This window comes from Sus scrofa, chromosome 9 (assembly GCF_000003025.6).
Source record: "Sus scrofa isolate TJ Tabasco breed Duroc chromosome 9, Sscrofa11.1, whole genome shotgun sequence".
Taxonomy (NCBI): Eukaryota; Metazoa; Chordata; class Mammalia; order Artiodactyla; family Suidae; genus Sus; species Sus scrofa.
In genome coordinates, this window is record NC_010451.4 from 22,902,413 (window position 1) to 22,926,079 (window position 23,667).

At 36.9% G+C, this 23,667-nt stretch overlaps 1 protein-coding gene across 1 annotated transcript in view; it reads left to right on the forward strand.

Moving 5' to 3' along the window:
- FOLH1B (folate hydrolase 1B) overlaps positions 1,585 to 23,667 on the forward strand; it is a gene marked incomplete at its 5' end in the record, with an annotated part of 56,652 nt that continues 34,569 nt past the window's right edge. Inside the window, 4 exon segments of the mRNA NM_214384.1 lie at positions 1,585 to 1,830; positions 4,080 to 4,188; positions 9,304 to 9,490; positions 17,907 to 18,008. Of these exon segments, the coding sequence (NP_999549.1) occupies positions 1,713 to 1,830; positions 4,080 to 4,188; positions 9,304 to 9,490; positions 17,907 to 18,008 (516 nt within the window).

A 23,667-nucleotide genomic window follows, 5' to 3' on the forward strand; every position in this document is an offset into this window, starting at 1 on the left:
CCAAACAGATCTCAACAGTTTTCACTTTATCCCAAAGTTCCTCCTCTAGAATTAAGGGTTCAGGACGTATTATTTTTCCACAATTCCTGGTTAGATTTGACACCAGGCATATTAGGAGACATTTAATAAATACAGGACATTATTAGAAAGGGATTAAGAAACTCCCTCCTTGTCTGTTCTGGGCCATCCAGTAGCTGTCCTGGTTCACTGGTGACATTTTAATATTCCCACCTCTTCTTGCTTAGCTCAGAAATTCTTTATCAAAGTACTCAAGTTTCTCTACGATCTAGCCCTGCTCTCCTCACTTTCTCCCTGTGGTTTGACCACCCCTCGGGCTCCCAGAACCAAAGTTTCTTCTCATTCTCCCTGTTTCAAACTCTGCTGGTACTTTAAGGCTCTGTTAAATATGATGCTTCCATGAGTCACTCCAAGTTAGAGACCATGCATGAGATCTCCCTTATCGATTATAAGAACATCACTGATTTTATAAAGCATGTGATTATCACCCCACTTTAGGTATCATTGCTACAAATTTTTAAGAATTGATAACAGGTAGAATTATGTATGATTGATTCTCCAGGGTAATTCACCAAAGACTGAGTTGATACCTACAATGTAAGAGAGTGTGCCAAGTGCAGCTGGGTTATAGAAAGAGATGCTGTCTTTGCCTTCAGCAAGTGCCAGTGTTATTTCTTTTTCTTTCTTTTTTTTTTTTTCTGTCTTTTTGCCATTTCTTGGGCCGCTCCCGCAGCATATGGAGGTTCCCAGCCTAGGGGTCCAATCGGACCTGTAGCCACCAGCCTACACCAGAGCCACAGCAACTCAGGATCCGAGCCTTGTCTGCAAACTACACCACAGCTCACAGCAAGGCCGGATCCTTAACCCACTGAGCAAGGCCAGAGATCGAACCCACAACCTCGTGGTTCCTAGTCGGATTTGTTAATCACTGAGCCACTACAGGAACTCCGTGCCAGTGTTATTTCTTTAAAAATGGTTATGTTATGTAAGGAGGGGAATAATTTCCTAAGAGTTTATTGGCAGAACTTCATTGGCAGAAAGAGCACAGTGCTAACTCACATTGACACCAAAATGCACGCCCTGGCTTTCCAAAACAGTGCCAGAACCGGACACCACCGTTTTCTACTTGATTTTACTCATATAGGGCTACGACAGTATTTAATAGAATTTCAGATCTGAAAGATGTTCTTGAGAAATAATTTAATTCTAGCCTGGAATATGTATTTTCCTAGACAGACAAAAGAGGAGCATTCTAATGAATTACACATTAAACAGTTTTTTGTTGTGTATGAAACGGATTGTGGTCTGGGAGTGGAGAAAGGAGGAGAGCTGGTTCTTTCCTTCTTTTCTCCCTTTCTTCCTTCTTTTCCTCTCATTTTTAAATACGAGCTAGACATTTTCAAGCGAAGTTCTTTTTTGTGTTGGTTTTTTTAAAGCCCTTCTCCAAAGGGGCCGAGGGGTTTCTTCTTGTAGCTGCAGTTACCGCCTCTCGCTCGCTGCGATTGGTCCAGAGTAAAGTAGAAATAGTTCCAGGGGCGGAGAAACTGGAGCCCTGGGCCGGGAGAGGATTCAAGGCTGCGTAAGTGATAAGCGCGGCACGAGAGGGGCAAGTCTCTACCCGGCCGACCGCTAGGCCGCAGTGGGGCCACCGCAGAGGCTCGGGTCCCCGGAAGCCCCGCGAGTCACACGCAGAAATGTGGAACCCCCTTCACGAAACCGACTCGACCTCTGTCGCCTGGCGCCGCCCGCGCTGGCTGTGCGCTGGGGCCCTGGTGCTGGCCGCCGGCCTCTTCGTCCTCGGCTTCCTCTTCGGTACGGGGCCCCTCGCCACCCACTGCCTGGGACCTACCCAGTTCTGAGGCAGTTCGCGGGACTCCCGCGCTGGCTACCTCGTGGGGTCCTGCTGCTGGTCTCCTGGGAGGCGCGGATGGGGTGGGGGACCAGCTCCCGCACCTTAGGCGGGAGGTGCTGGGGGCGGTGCACGGTTAGGTTCCGGGCAGGCTACTGCAGGACAGTCACCCAGGGTCAGGAGTAGAATGGAGAGACCCCGAAACTTTCACCCCTTGAGAAAGTTCCACCTGCTGGAGCCCTGAGAGAAACAAGTTCGTTTTAGCAGGAGCGACTTTTGCCAGGTCGTCCAAGGAGTTGTGCAAGAAACGACTCGGGTCTTACCTTTTGGAGCTCTTTATCTAGTCTTGTGCCTGTGCCTGGAACTGCTGCGTGTCTAACAGTAGGTGGAACTCTGCCTGAGAGCCCTTTTCTCCTGTTTTGTCCTTGGAGTAAGTACTAGAGGACCATTCAGGAACTGACTGGCATTATTGTCAGTGGTCTAAACAAGTCTTTCCCAGCAGTTCTTGAGCGGTTTCGCCCGGGTACTGATTTGCTGACTTAACCCAATTCTCCGAGATACGCGGGGTGGGGGGTGGGGTGGGCAGCACAGGTAATAAGCTCAAACTCTTTACATTTCCATTTTGATTCTGCAACTTCTTCTTGGTTTTGAACAGGTTACCAAGTCTCTCTTAGCCTCAGTTTATCAGTCATCATGAGAATAATATCTGTAACTTACTGGGAATAGTAAATGGAACAGCATCTAAAGCTCTTGGCACAGTACTGGGGTGTTGGAACTTTTCTTTTTTCTTTCCTCATGAAGAGGTGCTTTAAATTGGACATTAAAGCACAGGACTAGCCTAAGGTATTGCCGGATAGCTGGCCCCTATTCTGAATTCTGGGTTGCCCTTCTGAGATTTAGAAGACAGGGCATAAGGAAGTTTGGCTCAGATTCAGTCTCTTCTTAATTGCTGTGTGACCTTTAGGTCAATAAAGCACTTTGAGCCGCACTCTGCTAGTAACATGTGGATATTAGGACTGTTGTGGGGCTTAGATAAGTACTCTCACTAAGAACACACTTGAACTTGAGTTTCAATTTTCTCAACTGTCAACATGGGAAAAACACTTGGTAGGCTGGCATGAGGATTAAAAAATCTCATGCGTCTTTGAAAAACATTTTATTCTTGGTATTGCCCTTGGCCCCATCCTTATATTCATTGCTGAGTGACTGACACAGTGGGTTCTTTATTAATGTTTATTAATTTTTTTCCTAGGATGGAATTCTCTGTTCTCTTTTCCTTCCACAGTGCCCCCCCAATCCCGTTCATTTTTCAGATCTCAATTCAAGCATTTTATCCTCTCTTTGTCCTTCCCTGATCCTACAGTCTAAGTTCCTTCATTTTAAGTATGGTGGAACTGTATTAACATTTACCACCTACCATTTATTTCAGTATGCATGTATATATGCTTGTATGTGTGCACATATGTGATTAATAGCTAGAAAGCTCCATGAAAGCTGACTGGGTGATTTTGATAACCATTTTATGCATAAATGATATCATTTTTCTAAATAAACCTTATAATGAAGCTAACTACAAGTGCTAATGGCTCCATACCCATTGCCTCTAGGCTTTTATGTGCATTGGATGTTGGGTGAATTGTAGCTTCATTGTCGCTATGTCAAGTTGAACGTCTTTGTAAGTCTGCTTCAACTGGAAAGACAAAATCTCAGCACATTTTGTTAGTTTCAGAACCAGAACAAATTATAGGTCTGAATTGCCTTCATCTCTTTGAGATAGTTTATGTACTTGAAATATATTCATAATTCATTACAAACATTTACAGAATGCTTATTCTGGATCAGCAGAGGAATAGGCACTGGTGATAGAAGCTTTAAAGAGAAGGAAGGTAGATCTCCTTTTGGCCTTCATTTGCCCCTTTAGTTCAACTATGTTTCATTTTAGTGCTAATTTCATAAAAGCATTTCTTAGAATAACAGCAATACTTATTGAAATTGGATGAAAACATATGTTGCAATTGATTTGTCATTAAGTATGTATGCATAATTTTTTCCCCCCAATGGAAGTAGGCAAGAGAAATTACACTTTGGAAAATCTCAGTTAATGCCAGGGATCATTGATAATTTATATTTTATATATGATAAGTACAGCAATAAGGACGACGAGACTGTCTGTAAGCTCATATTCATTCTTTTATTTGTTTGTATTTTACAGGATGGTTTATAAAATCTCCCAATGAAGCTGCTAACATTAGTCCTCAGCATAATGTGAAGAAAGCATTTTTGGATGAGTTGAAAGCAGAGAACATCAAGACATTCTTATAGTAAGCATTGAAAGTATTGAATGTTTATATGGACAAGTTTTTGGAAAATTTTATTGTTCTGTTTAGAAGTTCTAATCCAGTATTTTCTAAAGAGAAACTGACTTCTTAAAAAAAAAGCTTTATTTGTTGAAGATCTTGTATCACATTTCATCTGGAGAAGAGTATACCTTCACCTGAACTTTATTGTGATAGATGTTTTAAAGCAGGTGTCAGCAATTTTTTTCTGTAAAGGGCCAGCTTTTGTGGACCAGCTGATCTTTGTCACAGCTATTCATTTCTGCACCAAAGAAGTAATAGAAAATGCATAAACAAGTAAGTGTATCAGTTCTGATAAAACTTTATCGGCACTGAAATTTAAATTTCATGTAAGTGGTAGGTTACAAAATATTATTCCTTTTGATTTTTTTCACCTATTTAAAATGTGATAACCATTCTTATCACATCTTATCTTTGGGTTGTACAAAAATAGGAAGTGAGCTGGATTTGGTCAGTGAAGCTCCTGTTTTAGAGGAAGATAGTATATTTTGGTCAAAAGAATGTGTTTGGACTTTGAAGACAGACATACCTGAGTTTAAATTACGTCCTTGTCTGTTGATATTAAAGTAACTTTGAGTGAATATTTAACCTACCTTTAGCTCTCATTTCCACATCTATAAAAATGGGAATCATGACATTGTTGTGATGCATGAAATCAGAGAGCATATATATGACCTAGTGTTGAAAACTAGCTCCCTGTTTCCTGAAATAGCTATCTCTGGTGTAGAGCAAAAGAGGTAAATGAGTAAATTTAAAAATTACTTGCAAAGCAACTAAAATGATTTTAATGAATAATTGATTAGAATACTTAGCTTTTTCAAAGAGAAATATTTGGAGTCCCTGACAATGATTAAGGGATCCCTTAGTGAATACAAGTTGTAATTTTATATAAAATAAATATATATGTATAGATGTGCATACACACAGTCATACAAACACATATGTCTATTTAATTATGATAGAATTAAAACTATGAATACAATTTGCTGGGGCTCCTATCAAATCTTTGGAAGGGGCATTTCAAATGAGAGATCCTGAAGCTTAAATTTTGTGGAAATCTACTTGCCACTTGCTATTTTTAGTATAATTATGTACAATAGGTAAAAAAGGGGGGGTCTGGCAAGATATAATTTACAATCCTAGACCGAAGGGCTGTCTTGTCTTCCTTCTTCCTTTCCTAACCTGTTGCCTGGAGGGATCAGCACGGAAGAAAATTGAATGCCTTCCTTTATTTCACTCTGTGCCCCGAACAAGATAGAAACTGTCAGCTTCTTGCCTGTTCTCCTTGGCCTTGGCCAAGCTCCTCTTAACTGTTTAGAACTCCAGGGTTTTCACCATTAACACGCAAAAGATTAACGGAGCCCCTGCTCTTACCCCCTAAGACTACAGAATCTCAGGAAGCCTCCTGGACTATCCAGATTGCCAATTTGCCTTTTATCCAACTGAGTGCTTTCACTCTAATTATATTCTTAGGTCAGGGATCATTAAAGCATCAGATCTTCTATCTTGAACTCCTTTATAATCCTTGATTTGTTACTAAAGAGTCTCCATTACTTCTAATTTACCTGCCTCTCCACAGTGGCTGAGAGGATTAAGTAGGGTCTGCCTTTTTAGGCTCCCTTAGGGTATAGGTTTGTCCTCTGTTTTTCCTTTTGTCTTGTAACCTCTGGTTAAATTCTCTTCTCTAGTCATTGTTTCACTTGTCTTTAGAGGGCCTTGTCTACCCTGTTCTGAAAGTCGAGATAAGTTTTGATGGCTGTTCTGAAAGTCGAGATAAGTTTTGATGGCTGTTTTAGAATCTCACTGATCTGCATTTGAATACCTGTTCCACCTTCCCCTGACTAAGTCCTCTTATGCCTCTAAGCTCTGTTCATTTGTAAGTCAGATGCAGTGTATTAAAATAGGAATACCGGAGTTCTCTGCATGGCTCAGTGGTTAAAGAACCTGACTAGTACCCTTGAGGACACAGGCCTTGCTCAGCGGGTTAAGGATCCGGTATTGGCATGAGTTGTGGTATAGGTCATAGACATGGCTCAGATCCTGCGTTCCTGTGGCTGTGGTGTAGGCTGGCAGTTGTAACTGTGATTCGACTCCTAGCCTGGGAACCTCGGGATGCTGCAGGTGCGGCCCTAAAAAAAGACAAAAAAAAGAAATAGGAATACCAATAGCTCCCTTTATGGAGATAATGTAATGATCCTTGGAACATATTTAAACTTCTGTAGCTGGACAGAGATGCATGAGCTATATTTTTAAAATACGTGTTGTTGGCTCTTTTGGATAAATTTGCAAATGATTCGTCTTAAAGTTTGACATTTTAATAGAATCAACACTTTGCTTGCGACATGCTTCCCAATTGAACTGCTGTTTGATAGGTATTATCTAATTAAGCCTCAAATCTTTGCGAAGTAGTGAGATAGCAATATTCTCCCCATGTACAGATAAGAAATTTAAGACATGGCCAGGATTATACAAGTTGGTTTAAATATATATGTATATATATATAAATACCATTTTCAGGATTAGCTTTGCTCCAAAAGAGTGGGTTCTAACCCTGATCATAGCACACTCTTGTATCCTAGTTGGTAATGACAAAACTTTTACCAGCAATTTCACTTGTAATGTTTCTGAACTGAACTTGGGTCTACTCACCTACTGGGCAGCAAAGCCCATCTGTGGGCACCTGGTTGTGCTGAAGGAGTACAGCGTTTATTGCAGAGCTCCAGAAAGGAGAATAGGAAGCCCATACTCTAAAGATTCAAAATTCCCTATGGCTTTTGGGGAAGGGATTTTAAAGGGAACGTTTGGGTGAGGGTAGCAGCTCGTGGCCTTTCTTCTTCTGATTGGTTGGTGGTGAAGTAACAGGGTGATGTTTCAGGAATCTGAATCATCAACCTTCTGCTTTCAATCAGTATGAGTTCTACATGCTTGTGGTCCCTTTATAGCCACCTTTATCCACTTGGTGGTGGTCCTAGTTTTTGCCAAACAGCTCAAAGATGTGTATGTGTCAGATCGTTCTGTTATTTAAGCTATCACTACTTTTCTTGCTGACGGCTTTTCCTTTGTTTTTGCATTCCCTCGCTTCCCTAATTAGTTACTACTCTTGGGAATCTGTTCTTTGGAATTCAGGGAAGGCCTAGGAGGCTGAAGCATTTTTCTACAAGCAAGAAACTAGGGACACTCTGAGAAGTTTTTTTGTACCTGGGAGGGTCCTACGAGGACCTGCTTGGCCTCAATCCCCCGCCCCCTCTTCATACTCCTAGATATTCCTAATCCTGAGGGGAACGAGGGAAGGACGAGAAAGGGAAGAAAGCTTTGAACATAGAGGTTAATCATAAACTTGGCAAGGGAACTCGGTTATGGGGGACTCAGTTTCAATAATAACAAGAGTCTGATAATGATCTTGAGTGTGTGTGTGTGTGTGTGTGTGTATACGAGTGCGAGCAGGTTCAAGACTCCCTGTAACAATTCTTTCACACAGAAACAAAGTTACAGCTGTGAATTCAGGAAATATGCATAATCGGAATCTACTTTAGTTATGCTGCAATTTGGATTTGTGTAATATGGAAGAAAATAGCCATGTTGGCTGTTTCTGTTTTCTTTGCAAATATTCATTGACAAATGGATACATAGACTCCTTAAATTGTGCTATTTTCATTACTATATTTTGCAAATACATATTAGAAATCCTATGTAAGGTGTTAAGCCCTAAACATTTACTGAATGAGGATTTTAATGGTATTTTTGTAAATTAAATGATTTTAATATAATTTAAAATTAGTCACATGAATTCCATCCCTCTCTCTTTTTTTAAGATGTACAATAGAGTCAAATATTTGAAATAAGGATCATCATAGCCATGTTGGTTATTAGTTGGAACTTTGAATTTAGAAAAAAACAAAAATTTGTGAAGTTCAGGAAGTTCATGAGCTAGAAACAAATAAGATATGTGATGCTTTGTCATGTGGGACTTTTTTTTTTTTTTCTTGAAGAGATTTAAGTTGAAAACACCAATGAACTGAAAATACCAATGTTCTTTAGGGAAACAACAAATTTCCAAAGGAGAGAAATTTTAGAAAAGCAACCCAAAGCATCAATATCCAGACATATTAAAGAGAAATCAGTCTATACATGAAAATATTAGTGGTAGCTAAAATTTTGGCCACATTATTTCAATTTGTTTGATATACCTGGTTAGATTAATTCTCATGATTGATTTTAAATATATTGTTTATACATGGTGAATGGGGTACAAGAAATTCAGTTTAAGCTCATGTAAGTATGTTCAGATTACTCCTTAATAAAGACACTTTATAAATGGATTCTAATGACAAGGTTTCTCACTTGTCTATAACTTTCAGAATTTAAAAACAAATGTAGGGGAGTTCCCATCATGGCACAGCGGAAATGAATTGGACTAGGAACCATGAGGTTGCAGTTTCGATCCCTGGCCTGGCTCAGTGGGTTAAGGATCTGGTATTGCCGTGACCTGTGGTGTAGGTCGCAGATGCGGTCAGATCTGGCATTGCTGTGACTGTGGGGTAGAATGGCAGCTACAGCTCTGATTGGACCCCTAGCCTCGGAACTTCCGAATGCCGCTGGTGCGGCCCTAAAAAGAAAAACAAAAAAAAAAACCTCCCCCCCCCCAAATAAATGTAATTTTCAGTAGTGCTTGGCATGTCACAGCTTGATCTTTTGGATGAAAATATTTCTTATCTTCTAGTTATATTTTACTCTGTAAAGTAAATGGATAAGTCTATGAAAGTTCCAAGAAGCATTGGTCTTAAGAATGATACTTTCCTCATCTACTATATAGGGGTATAGCTACAAGCTTGCGCATAATGATTCTCTACAAAAATCAGTTTTTCTGATTTTTCTACTGAATGAGTGCAAATTAGAGCATGAAAATTTCAAGGAACATTTGAAAAGCTATTTGATGCAATAAAAGTGCCACTTTACTTTTTTTAACATATCACATTTCAAAGTGTTTTTTTTTTAATGTAAATCTGCTTTATTTGGTTGTTGATTTGGCATAAAGGCTGACTAAACAATTTCTAACCGCTTTCAATTTTTGTTCAACAGTAATTTTACCCGGATACCACATTTAGCTGGAACAGAACAGAACTTTCAGCTTGCAAAGCAAATTCAATCTCAGTGGAAAGAATTTGGCCTGGATTCTGTTGAGTTAGCCCATTATGATGTGCTGTTGTCCTATCCAAATAAGACTCGCCCCAACTACATCTCAATAATTGATGAAGATGGAAATGAGGTAAAAAGAAAGAAAAAAGCACCCCTCCATCTGCTCTTTTCAAATACCTTCTGTGAAAGAATGCTCTATGCTGTCTCCAAATATTGATAGAAATCAATGTTGAAAATTACGAATGATACCCTTAATAATCTTACTACCAGGGCCACCTGAATTTAATGTGATAATAGAAACTGAGAAATTGATGCTTCATGACAGTTGCTATTTTCTATTATTTTAGTATTGCACACTGATATAAAATATGATATGAAGCAACTGAATTTGATACATTTTTGATAGGTTCAGACTGTATAAGGTCATGCATAGATTTGCAGATGCTAGGAAATTCAGACAATGTTTGAGCTAGCAGGTTTTTATTGCTACTTACTATTTATATCTCATATATCATATGTTCAGCTCTTTGGCCCAGAACTTGGGTACGGGCATTTGGTGCGAAGAGAGTTTGGAGAGAAATTCTATAGAAAGGTACATACTCTAAGGAATTTACAATCTTCTTTGTAAGTTAAAGCACATACTTAGGAAAGAAGATAATACAGGTAACTGAGATTTTTTTTATCGTGATACATATTCACTATGAAAAGTTCATGTTCATTCCTATTTGGCATATTTTTGTTTTAGAGTTACCATATCTAAAATAGCCCTTTTAACTCTAGGTAGCTCCCCTTGGTCCTTTAGTTAGTTGGAACGTCTAAATTGCTTATAGCTTCAAATATGTCCAGTTTGATCAGTCAACTGAAAATGCCATGTGATTTAAGTATATGTAAATTTTTAATTACCTCCTTTTACTGACTAGTGAATCAGCCTCTCATTAACGATTAATATGTTGTTTTGTAGTCAGTGATGTAATCTCATGCTAAATTTCCTAAACTGTGTTGGAATTTTCCATATTAGTTATTTTAAATATAGTAGTTAACAGAGCATAACTTAAAAAAAAATCAAACTATTTCAAAATTTTAAAAATATTTTAAGGTAGGTATGGGGAACACCATACTTCATATGGTCCCATAACCTTTACTAAATAAGTGATGGTATATCTACATAATTAAGTGCTGATGGGTCTTTAAAAATATGTTTAGAAAAGTTATTTAATGACATTATAAAATATTGGTAATGTTAAAAAATATGCATACTTAAATCAAATATGCATACTCTATCAAAATTTGGCTACTGTGTACAATGAGGGAAGAAGCAAACTTTTGGAGTTCTTGTGGCACAGTAGGTTAAGGATTCAACATTTTCAACATTGTCACTGCAGTGGCTTGGGTCAGTGCTGTGGTGTGGGTTCGAGGGTTTGATTCCTGGCCTGGGAACTTCCACATGCTGCTCCTGCAGCAGAAAAAAAAAATAAGCACAACTTTGACTTCTCTTCTTTTTCACTTTCTTTTCACCTCCCAATTTTTATTATACCTTTGCTTTTATTCCATTCATCATTTGTTTTTAGTAGCATTCAAAACGAAAGCATTTATGAAGTTTCTAAAGCCTATCACATAATAGAAACTTTTATCATGTAGAAGTTTCATTTTGGAGAGTTTCCTGAATGACATTGGCTGCCAAAAATTTACTAACTTTTTTGAAAGGGGTATCATTAATTCATTTTTATTTATATCCAAGCTATGCCTGCACACAAAGAATCACACAGTTCTCCAAAGGTCCTTGCTTCCCCCTATTTCTCCCTTCCCTGAGGCAATCACTGTTCCACCTTGGGTAGATTTTTTGGATATTTACCTCTGTTTCTTTAAATCACATGCTTGTTTTGCTTGTGTTTCGGATCCAGGCATTATCTTTTGCTCTTGTATTCTCACCCCTCTGCATGAACTACAAATCCTTTCTTTTTGTGTCCCCCTTTCCCAGTGTGGTTTAATTGTGATAACTTAGAATTTGTAGCCAAGCTATGGAGTAAACTACAAACCTTTACTCTTCTCTATAATATTGACTAATTCCCCTTCCTGTAGGCAACAAATGTGAGGAGTAGTATTTCATAGATTCTACCAGAAATATTTTAAATTATATATACATTATTTTGCCTTTGTGTATGTAGGGATAATGTGCTATATCCGTTGAAGTGTGTATTGTCTTTTTTATTTCATGAAAATAGAAATTTGTAAACCGAGATTATTTTAGTTATACTTAGAACACATAATTTGAGGCTATATTAGCGAATTTTGGAGAGTGAGCAGTGCTCAATGGTGTGTTGTCTGCCTTTGGTAGTCACCCAAAGGAGTCAATTCCTTGACCTTAAGAAACTTTACCTAGTTAGAAATTTCTAACTCATGAACTTGATGTAAAATCCATTTGCTCAGTGGGGCTGTAAAACTGAAGATTACCATAAAGGCAAATCAAGTGAGACAAGCTTGAATACTCCCTTGGCTGAAAGACGTGCTGATATGATGACTGTTTCTGGATGGATTTTTTTTTTTTCTTTTTCTTTTCTTTTTTTTTTTTGCACTTTAGTTTTTCTTACAATCTTTCCCAGGGATTCAGTTGAGTTTGTACCCTATGTGGATCATAGAAAAATTATGGGAGAGATGGAAGATGGGAATTTTTGAAGAGTAGTCGTTGATTTTGGTTTCATTTTAGATTCTATCAGCATCAGAAGTAAGTAACTGGTGCTCTAGTTCGTACAATGGAATGTCAGCCCAGATTCACTCCCCATCTCCCACCATCCTTTGCATTACTGCACTGGCCGTGACCTACAGTTGAATAGGAAATACAGGAGTTGCCGCTGTGGCTCAGCAGTTAATGAATCTGAGTAGCACCCATGAGGACACAGGTTCCATCCTTGGTCTTGCTCAGTGGGTTAAGGATCTGGCATTGCCGTGAGCTGTGGTATAGGCTGCAGACTTGTTTCAGATCCTGCGTTGCTGCATCTGGTGTAGGCCAGCAGCTGCAGCTCCAGTTTGACCCGTAGCCTGGGTACCTCCTTATGCCATGGGTGCAGCCCTGAAAAGCAAAAAAAAAAAAAAAAAGAGAGAGAGAGAGAGAAAGAAAAATGAGTGGTGCTGGCAAGTGTCCTTGATTTGAGAGTTTTTCATGTTGCACCATTAATTTTGATATTTATATTAGGTTACGTTAATTCACTTCCTTTCTCAGTTTACAAAGACTTTTTGTCATGGATTTATATTGAATTTTATAAACACTTTTTTGGATCTTTTGAGATGAGCATATAATTTTTCTTTTTCATAATGATAATTGTAATAAATGATATTCTATTATTGGACTCATTTTTGAATTGGTAATGTTAGTCTGTATTAGTTTTCAATTCAGATATTCATAATACATTTGACCTGTATTTTTGTACTTTGCTTATTGGGTTATAATTTCTAGATTATGTTTGCCTCGTAAAATGAATTGACTTTTTATTTATTTATTTATTTAAAAAATTTTTTTTAGTCTTTTCTAGGGCTGCTTCCCACAGCATATGGAGGCTCCCAGGCTAGGGGACTAATCAGAGCTGTTGATGTTGGCCTATGTCAGAGCCACAGCAACGCGGGATCTGAGCCGCAGGTGCAGGGCTACACCACAGCTCACGGCAATGCCGGATCCCTAACCCACTGAGCGAGGCCAGGGATCGAACCCGCAACCTCGTGGTTCCTAGTTGGATTCGTTAATCACTGCGCCACAACGGAAACTCCAAAATGAATTGACTTTTTAATCTCAAATAGGTTTTGTTATCTTTTACTTTAATCTTTCAAACTCGAGAAAACTAGGTGATGTTTATGTTTTGTTTTTATGGGAGATTTTAAACTACTGATTTGATTTCTTTATTGTTATAGGACTATTTCGATTTTTAAAAATGCATTCTTAGGTCAGTTTTAATAAGTTTTTAAATGCATTTTTCCATTTCATCTAAGTTTTCAATTATTGGCATAGTTCTTCCTACTTTTTCTTATCTTTTTGAATCTGCACAGAATATATATAGATAAATACTTTTTTCCCACTCCTAATATCACTTATTTGTGCTTTTCTTATATTTTTTCTTAATGATATTGACAAATATATGTCAATTTTATTGTATTTTCAAAGAATAAACTTTCAGCTCTGGCAATCATTTCTTGTATATCTGTTTTATGTCTCATTAATTCTATTCTTACTTTATAATTTCCTCTTTTACTTTCCTGGTGTTTTATTTTGCTGTTCTTTGTAGCATTTTCAGTTGGATACCTAATTTATTGATGGTCAATCTTTTCTAATATGAGTATTAAAACCCAGAAATTTCCTTCTAAGAACCACTTAAATAGATCTCACAAGTTTGGAAAAATATTTTAGTTCTCATGAATATCTAAATATCCTCTAATTTCTGTGTTTTCGTCTTTGTTCTTGGAGCTATTTAGAGGTATTTTTAAAATTTTATTTATTTATTTACTTTTTTTATTACTCAAATGAACTTAATCACATCTGTAGTTGTATAATGATCATAACAATCTGATTTCACACTATTTCCATCCCATAGCCCAAGCACATCCCCCCACCCCCCAAACTGTCTCATCTGGAGACCATAAGTTTTTCAATGTCTGTGAGTCCGCATCTGTTCTGCAAAGAAGTTCAGTCTGTCCTTTTTTCAGATTCCACATGTCAGTGAAAGCATCTGATGTTGGTGTCTTTGAAATTTTAAATGTAAAGCTTTTTCCTTTATCATTTTCATCTGGTTTTGCAAATTAACTACATTATGATCAGATAATGTGGTTTGTATGACACTAACCTGGTGGCAATTGCTGAGACTTCCTTTAAAAGCTATTAGGTGGTCAATTTTTATAAATGTTCTGTGCTCATTTGAAAAAATATATATTCTTCAGTTGTTGGGTTTAATAGTTTTGTATTTGTTCATTAGTTCAAATTTTTTGTTTGGCTAAACCATACTTTATCCTTGATGTGTTCTAATTTTATGTGCTATCTTTTTTAATTACTGAGAAAAGAACTTTAGATTATCTGACTATAGTGGTGAATTATTTTTATTTCCCTTAGGAATTCCATCAGCTTCTACTTCTTATAGTTTGAAGTTCTCTTATTAGATGTAAACAGTGTTAGCTTGGCTTTTCTTTCTCAGCTTTGTGACTTTTCCAAACTTACTGTGACCTTGTGTATAAGTTGGCTGTGATAAAATGATACACAGCTGGAGTTCCTGTTGTGGCACAGCAGAAACGAATATGACTGGGAATCATGAAGTTGTGGGTTCGATCCCTGGCCTCGCTTCCTGGATTAGGAATCCGGCCTTGCTGTGAGCTGTTGTGTGGGACGCAGACGTGGCTCGGATCTGGTGTTGCTGTGGCTGTGGCCTAGGCTGTAGGCTACAGCTCCTATTAGACCCCTAGCCTGGGAACCTCCATATGCCATGGGTGTGGCCCTAAAAGGACAAAAAAAGACAAAAAAAAAAAAATACACAGCTGACATATGCTTTTTAATCACAGTTTATTATTTTATTTTATTTTATATATTTATTTTTTTAGTATATTATTTTAATTTGTTGTACTTATTTATAGTAATTAATTTTATTAGTTTTATTCTTTTAGTAGTTTGGAACCTAAAAAAAAAAATTGATTCCTACTTAACAGTGTCATAATTTAATCAATATTTCTGCAATATAATAATCTCAGAACATTTTAACTTCAGTCATGCATTACCAATTTAGACCGATAATTCTAATTTAATCTTGTTTTATAAACTTAAAAAAATGCAATCTAACTGGGTCACCATGCTGTACAGTAGAAAAAAATTGTATTGGGGAAATAACAATTAAAAAAGTGCAATCTGCTATTATTATATACTATCTGTATTTGTTACTTTTCCTCACACATTTGCAATACCTTATAAGTCCTTCTTCCATCGTCTTAGGGCTTCTTTTAGAGGTTTTATTTGATTTGTTAAATGATATCCTATAGAAGTTTTCTTTGTTTTAAGTGAACATCTCTTAACCCTAAGTTGTTAATTTTAGGTGGGACTTTATGGGACATAGATTTGTATTTTGACAGTTATTGTACGTTAACATAGAGCAAAATATCCAACTGAATTGTGGCTTCCATTGTTAGTGTTGAGAAGTCATCTGTCAATCTAATTTTTATTCTGTTTGGATAGCTTGCATAATTTCTTTTTGCAACTTTTAACATTAAGAACTATATTGAATATTGCAGGGTTTTTTGTTATTATTTTTTGATAGTTATTTTTGCAATGCAATATTTTTTTTCTACTGTACAGCATGGTGACCCAGTTACACATAACATGTATATATTCTATTTCTGTACATTATCATGCTCCATTGTAAGTGACTAGACATAGTTCCCAGTGCTACACAGCAGGATCTCATTGCTAATCCATTCCAAAGGCAATAGTTTGTATCTTTTAACCCCAAGCTCCCCAACCACCCAACTCCCTCCCACTCCCCCTTGGCGAGCACAAATCTATTCTGCAAGTCCATGATTTTCTTTCCTGTGGAAAGGTTCATTTGTGCCATATATTAGATTCCAGATATAAGTGATATCATATGATATTTGTCTTTCTCTTCCTGACTTACTTCACTCAGTATGAGAGTCTCTAGTGCCATCCATGTTGCTGCAAATGGCATTATTGTGTTCTTTTTATGGCAGAGTAACATTCCATTGTGTATATATACCACATCTTCCTAATCTAGTCATCTGTCGATGGACATTTGTTTGGGTTGTTTCCATGTCTTGGCTATTGTGAATAGTGCTACAATGAACATGTGTGTGCATGTGTCTTTTTTAAGGAAAGTTTTGTCTGGATATATGCCCAAGAGTGGGGTTGCTGGGTCATATGGTAGTTCTATGTATAGATTTCTAAGGTATCTCCATACTGTTTTCCATAGTGATTGTACCAGTTTACATTCCCACCAACAGGGCGGGAGGATTCCCTTTTCTCCACACCCCCTCCAGCATTTGTTATTTGTGGACCCCTTAATGATGGCCATTCTGACTGGTGTGAGGTTGTATCTTATGGTAGCTTTGATTTGCATTTCTCTACTAATCAGTGATGTTGAGCATTTTTTCATGTGCTTGTTGGCCATCTGTACATCTTCCTTGGAAAAATGTCTATTCAGGTCTTTTGCCCATTTTTCAGTTGGGTTGTTGGCTTTCTTTTTGCTGTTGAGTTCTATAAGTTGCTTATATATGCTAGAGATTAAGCCCTTGTCAGTTGCATCATTTGAAACTATTTTCTCCTATTCTGTAAGTTGTCTTTTTGTTTTCTTTTGATGATGGGTTTGCATGTAAATTATTTTTTGTTTACCTTGGTCAGGGTTCATTGGACCTCCTGAATCAGAGTTCATAATTTCTATCAGTTTTGGAAAATTCTTAAGTCATTATATATTAAAAATTAGCTCTTTCACATTCTTTCTGTTAATTTTCTAATAGGTTTTCTGAACCTTCTCCCTTTATATTTTAGGTCTGTTAAAATTTCTTTTACATTTATTTATTTTTTTAATTTCTATGAATCTGTGGGGCATTCTGAGTTAATTCTTTAGCTCTATCTTCCGAACTGATTAATTTTCTATGTTTCAGTCTGGTTTTATTCCCTATTCTTTTGTCAACTCTTTTCCATTGTGCTTTGTGTGTATTTAGTAATGTGAGTTCTTCTTCCTCAGAACTTTGTGGGGATTGTTTAAGACCTGATTCCTCCTGGTAATTTCTTCTAGAACCCAGGGCAAACCAATAACCTGGTACCACTGTGAAATAAATTTTTAGCCTGAATCATTTGTTTTGCATTGGTTGTGAGTGGAAAATTATAGACATGTGAATCCTCTAGGGGCAGTTGTTTCCTTCTACTCTAAGCTATTGTTTCTTGAAGGGCAGTTTTTATTTCCGGCTTATCTTTAACTATGAAGGATGTTGCTCCTTGGAGACTCTGCTTTATTCAGGGGTCTCCTGTCATCTGTATTGACTGTAGGCTTTGTCTTTTAATGCTTATACTTGTTTCAGGGGGCTCAGGGCTTTGATAGATAAAACTAAGGCAAAAGCGGACTTTACTGTGACCTCTCAGGAGTGCTGCTTTCTTGGGTTTTTTTTTTTGGTTTTTTTTTTTTTTTTTTTTTGCTGCGTATTCCTTAATTTTTTTTTTTCTAATTCAGTGATACACTGAAAAAGATTATATTTGATTCAAAGTGAATGTCACATTTAATTTGCTCATAAGTAATTGTCTTAGCAATTATATAAGTGACTAAGAATACTATACGATGTTATTTGCAAATTAAACTTTTCCTTCTAAATCAAGAGCTCATGTTTGTAAATCCTCTAAGGGCCTGCAGTTTATTTGTCTCATGAAATTCTCACAGTGATAGCTCTTTGATATGTATCTTCAAAATATCAAAAGCTTGATTAACTTCTACTGACAAAAGAGATTAATAAACCTTTCCTTGCTTGGGTCTAGTAATCAAACTTTAGCTAATTTGCTTCTTATTATTTTGTTTCTCTAGATTTTCAACACATCATTATTTGAACCACCTCCTCCTGGATATGAAAATGTTTCAGATGTTGTGCCACCTTTTAGTGCCTTCTCTCCACAAGGAATGCCAGAGGTAAAAATGCATGCAATGTAATAAAAATAACAGAACGCCCTTATACATGCAGGCAGTAACTAAGAGGTTTTGTGGTAATCCAAATTTATCTTTTTCAGCATTTAAGAAATAGAATTTCTCGTGCTAATCTATATGGGAAAAAAAATCTAAAAAAGAATGGGTGTGTGTATATGTATAACTGAATCACTTTTTTGTACAGCAGAAATTACCACATTGTAAATCAACTGTACTTCAATAAAACTTTAAAAAATAAAGATAGAAATAGGATTTCTTAATAATAAAAAGGAATAGACATTTATTTTCTATTTATAGTGTTTTTAAGATAAAATTTACTACATTAAGATGTAGAAATTGAAAATGTACATTTATTCTTTTGACAAATGCATATACTTATGTAATTCAAACCCCATCATCATATAGAATATTACTATCACTTCAAAAATAGTAATGTGGCTCAGCGGGTTAAGAACTTGACTAGTATCCTTTATGCCCCTTCTCAGTCAACTCCATGCATCCTCAAGGTAGTCATTCTCTTTTTTTTTCTTGCTTTTTTTTTAGGGCCGTACCTGCAGCATATGGAGGTTCCCAGGCTAGGGGTCGAATCAGAGTTACCACTGCCAGCCTACACCAGAGCCACAGCAATGCCAGATCAAGCCACGTCTGCGACCTACACCATAGCTCATGGCAATGCCGGATCTTTAACCCACTGAGAAAGGCAAGGGATCAAACCCAAAACCTCATGATTCCTAGTCAGATTCATTTCCACTGTGCCATGATGGGGAGTTGCAAAGGTAGTCATTCTTTTGACTTTATTTTTGTCACTATTGATTATTTTTGCCTATACTAGAAATTAACATAAATGGAATTGTATAGCACGTAATCATTTCTGTTTAACTTCTTTCACTAAGCATAGAGTCTCTGAAATTTACATTTTTGCATTTATCAGTTCCTTCTTATTGCCATGTAACTTCCACTGCTTGAAAATATTGTATTTTAATACCATTGTATAGCTTTGACTAATTTTCAAAGGACTTGAATGAGAATTTGAAATTGTTGCTGTTTTTAAGTGAAGAGTGTGAATATCCATAGAGTTCCTGTTGTGGCTCAGTGGATTAAGAACTCGACTAGTATCCATGGGGATGTGGGTTCAATCCCTGGCTTCACTCAGTGGGTTAAAGATCCATCATTGCTGCAGGGTGCAGCATAGGTCCACAGCTTGGATTTGACACTGCTGTGGCTGTGGTGTAGACCTCAGATGCAGCTCTAATTAGAACCCTAGCTCAGGAACTTATATATGCCACAAGTGTGGCCCTAAAAAAAAAAAAAAAGAGTGGTTTAGTCAATAAATCAGCATGCAAAACTATCATCTGAAATTTTATAAGAAACCTTCAGATTCCTACAAAGCACTTTTGTTTTTCCATAAAAAAGATAAATTTTGAAAGTCAAGTATAATTTATTAATATCTTTCTAAAAATATAAACATAACATGGAATAATATACACCAATGAAAAATAAACTACTCTGACATAAATCAACAGATTTAAAAAAAATCTGGTTGAAAACAGTAAGAGACCAACTTAAATCTAAAGTATAATATTATTTGTGTACATTTAAAATACACCAATTACAAAACAATTTGGCCATGTTTTTATACAAATATATCCATTGGTAAGGACATAAATAGATTAGAGAGGGTGCCAAATCCATATCCCTTATTTCTGTGTGTACCAAGTAATCACAATCATTATAGGCATTCTATGGATGTGCTAATTTATAGGGAGAATTTTTTTTTAGTATTATACCATTGACTATGATGCTAAGTACTCATTTGTAGGAAAAATTCATACAACCAAAAGAAAATATTCCAAGTTTGTGAGGGCTTTTAAATTATAAGTTAATAAATCAAATGCATTAGAAAATAATAAAAACAGTATGTTTCTTAACCTTACTTATTAAAAAATATGGCATTGCCTAATATTAAATCATCCATATGTTCTTGCAGTAAATCTTAACTGGTGAAGACATGTATCTTTAAATATCAATTTAATTCTAAACATAAATTTTTTACTGAAGCTGCTTCCAAGGATAGTCAAGTCCTTACCTCTCTCTATTGTGTCCTATTTTAATATGCCCAGTGGTCAATTAACAACTTCTTATAGCCAAAAATTTACATATCTTTTATGGAGTTCAAAGAGCTATTAATCTAGGTGAGAAGAATCTCTTTCCGTTTACTACAGTAAAGTGAGAAGAAAGGCCATGGTATTCACACCCTGCCAAACCAAATTCTTTGCTATTTACCTGAATGATTTTTCTGGGTACGTTGGCTCATCTCTCATGTTCAGAAACAATAATGAAGTTGTTGCCATTAAAAGTTTTTTTTGGGGGGGCGCACTCCTGCAGCATGCAGAAATTCCCAGGCCAGGATGGAACCCACACCACAGCTGCGACCCAAGCCACAGCAGTGATAATGTTGGGTCCTTCATCTGCTGGGCCACCAGGGAATTCCTTGCTTTATGGTATTTGAAATTAGCAATTTGAAAATGTCTGTAAAATATAGTTTAATCAAACTCAGCATGTATCACAGTAATCCAGAGAGCTTATAAAACAGATTTCAGTTCCTACCCCTGAATTTCAGTAGGTCTTTTGTGAAGCTTGAAAATTTATTTCTAACAAGGTTCTAGCTGTTGATTCTGTTGTTTTTAACAAGGTTCTAGGTGTTGATTCTATTGTTTTTAACAAGATTCTAGGTGTTGATTCTCAAAGAACCATGCTTTGTATTGGTCTTGGGTCTCAATTCTGTCTCTATTAACAATGGCAGGAAGATAGAAACTTGAAAGAAATGGAAAATTGTAGCCTGACAGTGCAAGATTGTGTTTACTCCCATTTATGGAACAATGGTGCAGTGTAAATTTTACAAAAAGTTCATTGTCTGAAAAGGCTTTTTTTTTTTTCTAACTAGCAATGACAACTTGCATTTATGAAGTGCCAAGAGGGCCTGTGTGTCACACTTGTTTTCATTTTCAGAATTTACTGTCATTTTTAAACGAAGTCTTCTCCAATCATAATTTGTTTCATGAGATGTACAGATTTATCAAAAGATAACCACAACTTAAATACATTTAAAGAAGTAGTTAGTCTTCCTAAAGTTGATATTAGACAGGGATAAATTTCTAGTAGAACATTTACATTAAAACAAAATTCACTGAAACCAAGTTGGTTAATGACTCTGTGTTCACAGAGTGACCTTTAGAGAAGACGAACAATTATAATGTACTGCCTTCGACAGCACATTAATATTGCATTGGTTTTAGGAAGAAATTATAAAAACTAAATGTAATCTTTTTATTGAAGCAAAGATTCAAATGTTACCTTCTTAATAGACTTTCTCCTTTTTTTGAAAATTGTACCCAAATGAGTACTAGTTCCCTGCTTGCCTACTATATTTAAACTTTTAAAGAGCTTATCCCCTTTTAATATAGTATACAGTTTACTTAGTTATCAATTTTAATATCTTCCTGCTTTCCACTTGAATGTAAGTTTCTTCACGGACAGGGATTTGCTGAATCCTTAATTTCTAGAACACTGTGGGCACATAATAATATGTCTTCAAGTTTGTCAAGTGAATCCTAGAATCAGCTTGGAAACAACTTTATTTCAATATGTTATATATTTGGGGGGAGGCACATGTTATAAGACATGTCATCAAAGAGGAAAACATAACCAAAATAAAACGATAGGATATTAGAAAGCATATAGGACAGGGACTTCAAACTAGGATGTGTGAAGACTTTCCAAAATCAGACATAGGATCATTTTAAAGAAATCATTTGCACCATAAATGTCTCAGTGTACTCTCTGATGCAATTGAGAACTTGCCTGTGGAGAGGTCCTTCTGGTACCCTGTCCCTACCTCCCTGTTTACAATGATTTTTCTCTTATGTATGAGAGCCATCACTCATCCGTCCTAAAATAATATGAAGCATATCCCTGAGTTGTGGAAAAAAAAAAAAAAATCTCTGGGGCTCCAAACTAAGAGGTGATAGTGAAAGATTCTAATAGCCAGGTAACACAGATTTGGCAAGTCAGATGGTTTGCAGTTCAACAAAATTAAAGATGAGCCATGGAGTTCCCGTCGTGGTGCAGTGGTTAACGAATCCGACTAGGAACCATGAAGTTGCGGGTTCGGTCCCTGCCCTTGCTCAGTGGGTTAACGATCTGGTGTTGCCGTGAGCTGTGGTGTAGGTCGCAAATGCGGCTTGGATCCCACATTGCTGTGGCTCTGGCATAGGCCGGTGGCTGCAGCTCCAATTCAACCCCTAGCCTGGGAACCTCCATATGCCACCGCGGGAGCGGCCCAAGAAATAGCAAAAAAAAAAGACAAAAAAAAAAGACAAAAAAAAAAAAAAGATGAGCCAAATTGAGTTTACAGCTACTATCATCAGATTTAACTTGGATAATGGGTCATTGTGAGATTTAGGGGTTGTAACTTGGAAAGAGTTTAAATAATTTGGTGAAAATTTCATAACAAATATCTGTCGTTCCCATCCCAAGTTTTCTCAGAACTTATGTCTGAAAACAAGAAATGTAAATAGAACTCATACTGAGACCTGACCCTTCTGGAAATAATTTATTCATCCGTAGATCCATGATCTAATACTTTGCCATCCTAGAGCACTAGGAGTTGTATTTGAAGTAAAGTTTTTTTGTTTCTTTAATATATTTTACTGGAGTATAGTTGTGTTACAATTTGTAGTGTTAGTTTCAGGTGTACAGCAAAGTCAGTTATACATATACATATATCCATTCTTTTTTCCCATATAGGTTATTACAGAATATTGAGTAGCATTCTCTGTGCTATACAGTAGGTTCTTGTTAGTTATTCTATTTTATATATAGTAGTGTGTATGTGTTAATCCCACTTTCCTAATTTATGCACACCCCCCTGGCCATGGTTTCCCCTTAGATAATCATAAGTTTGATTTTGGAGTTTGTTTATGTTCTTTTGTATTATTTTTATTAGATTCCACATATAGGTGATATCATATATTTGTTCTTGTCTGACTTTACTTAGTGTGAAAACTTCTAGATCCATCTACATTGCTGCAAATGGCATTATTTCATTCTTTTTTTTTTTTGTGGTCAAGTAAAGGTTTTTTGTTTGTTTGTTTGTTTGTTTTTTGCATTTTAGAGCCACACCTGTGGCATATAGAGGTTCCCAGGCTAGAGGTCTAATTGGAGCTGAGCTGCCAGCCTATGCCAGGGCCACAGCAACATGGGATCTGAGCCGCGACTGCAACCCACACCACAGCTCACAGCAACGCTGGATCCTTAACCCACTGAGCAAGGGCAGGGACCGAACCCGCAACCTCATGGTTCCTAGGCGGATTCGTTAACCACTGCGCCACGACGGGAACTCCCACACACACATTCTTAATCAAGGCAGGTTTGGCAGTGATTAGTAAGAGACTTTCAACCATACCCAGATTCTAGATTAACAGACACTGAGTGGAGTTTAGTGTGCTTGATGTTAATTAAGGAGTGTTCTCTTGGGACTAGTATCTGTGGCAGGGAGAGGAAGGACGTTAGAATAGGCAGAGGGAGAAGGTGCACCTCAAGTCAGCTCAAGGAGAGTCGCAGTCAACCTGCTTTGGAATTAGGA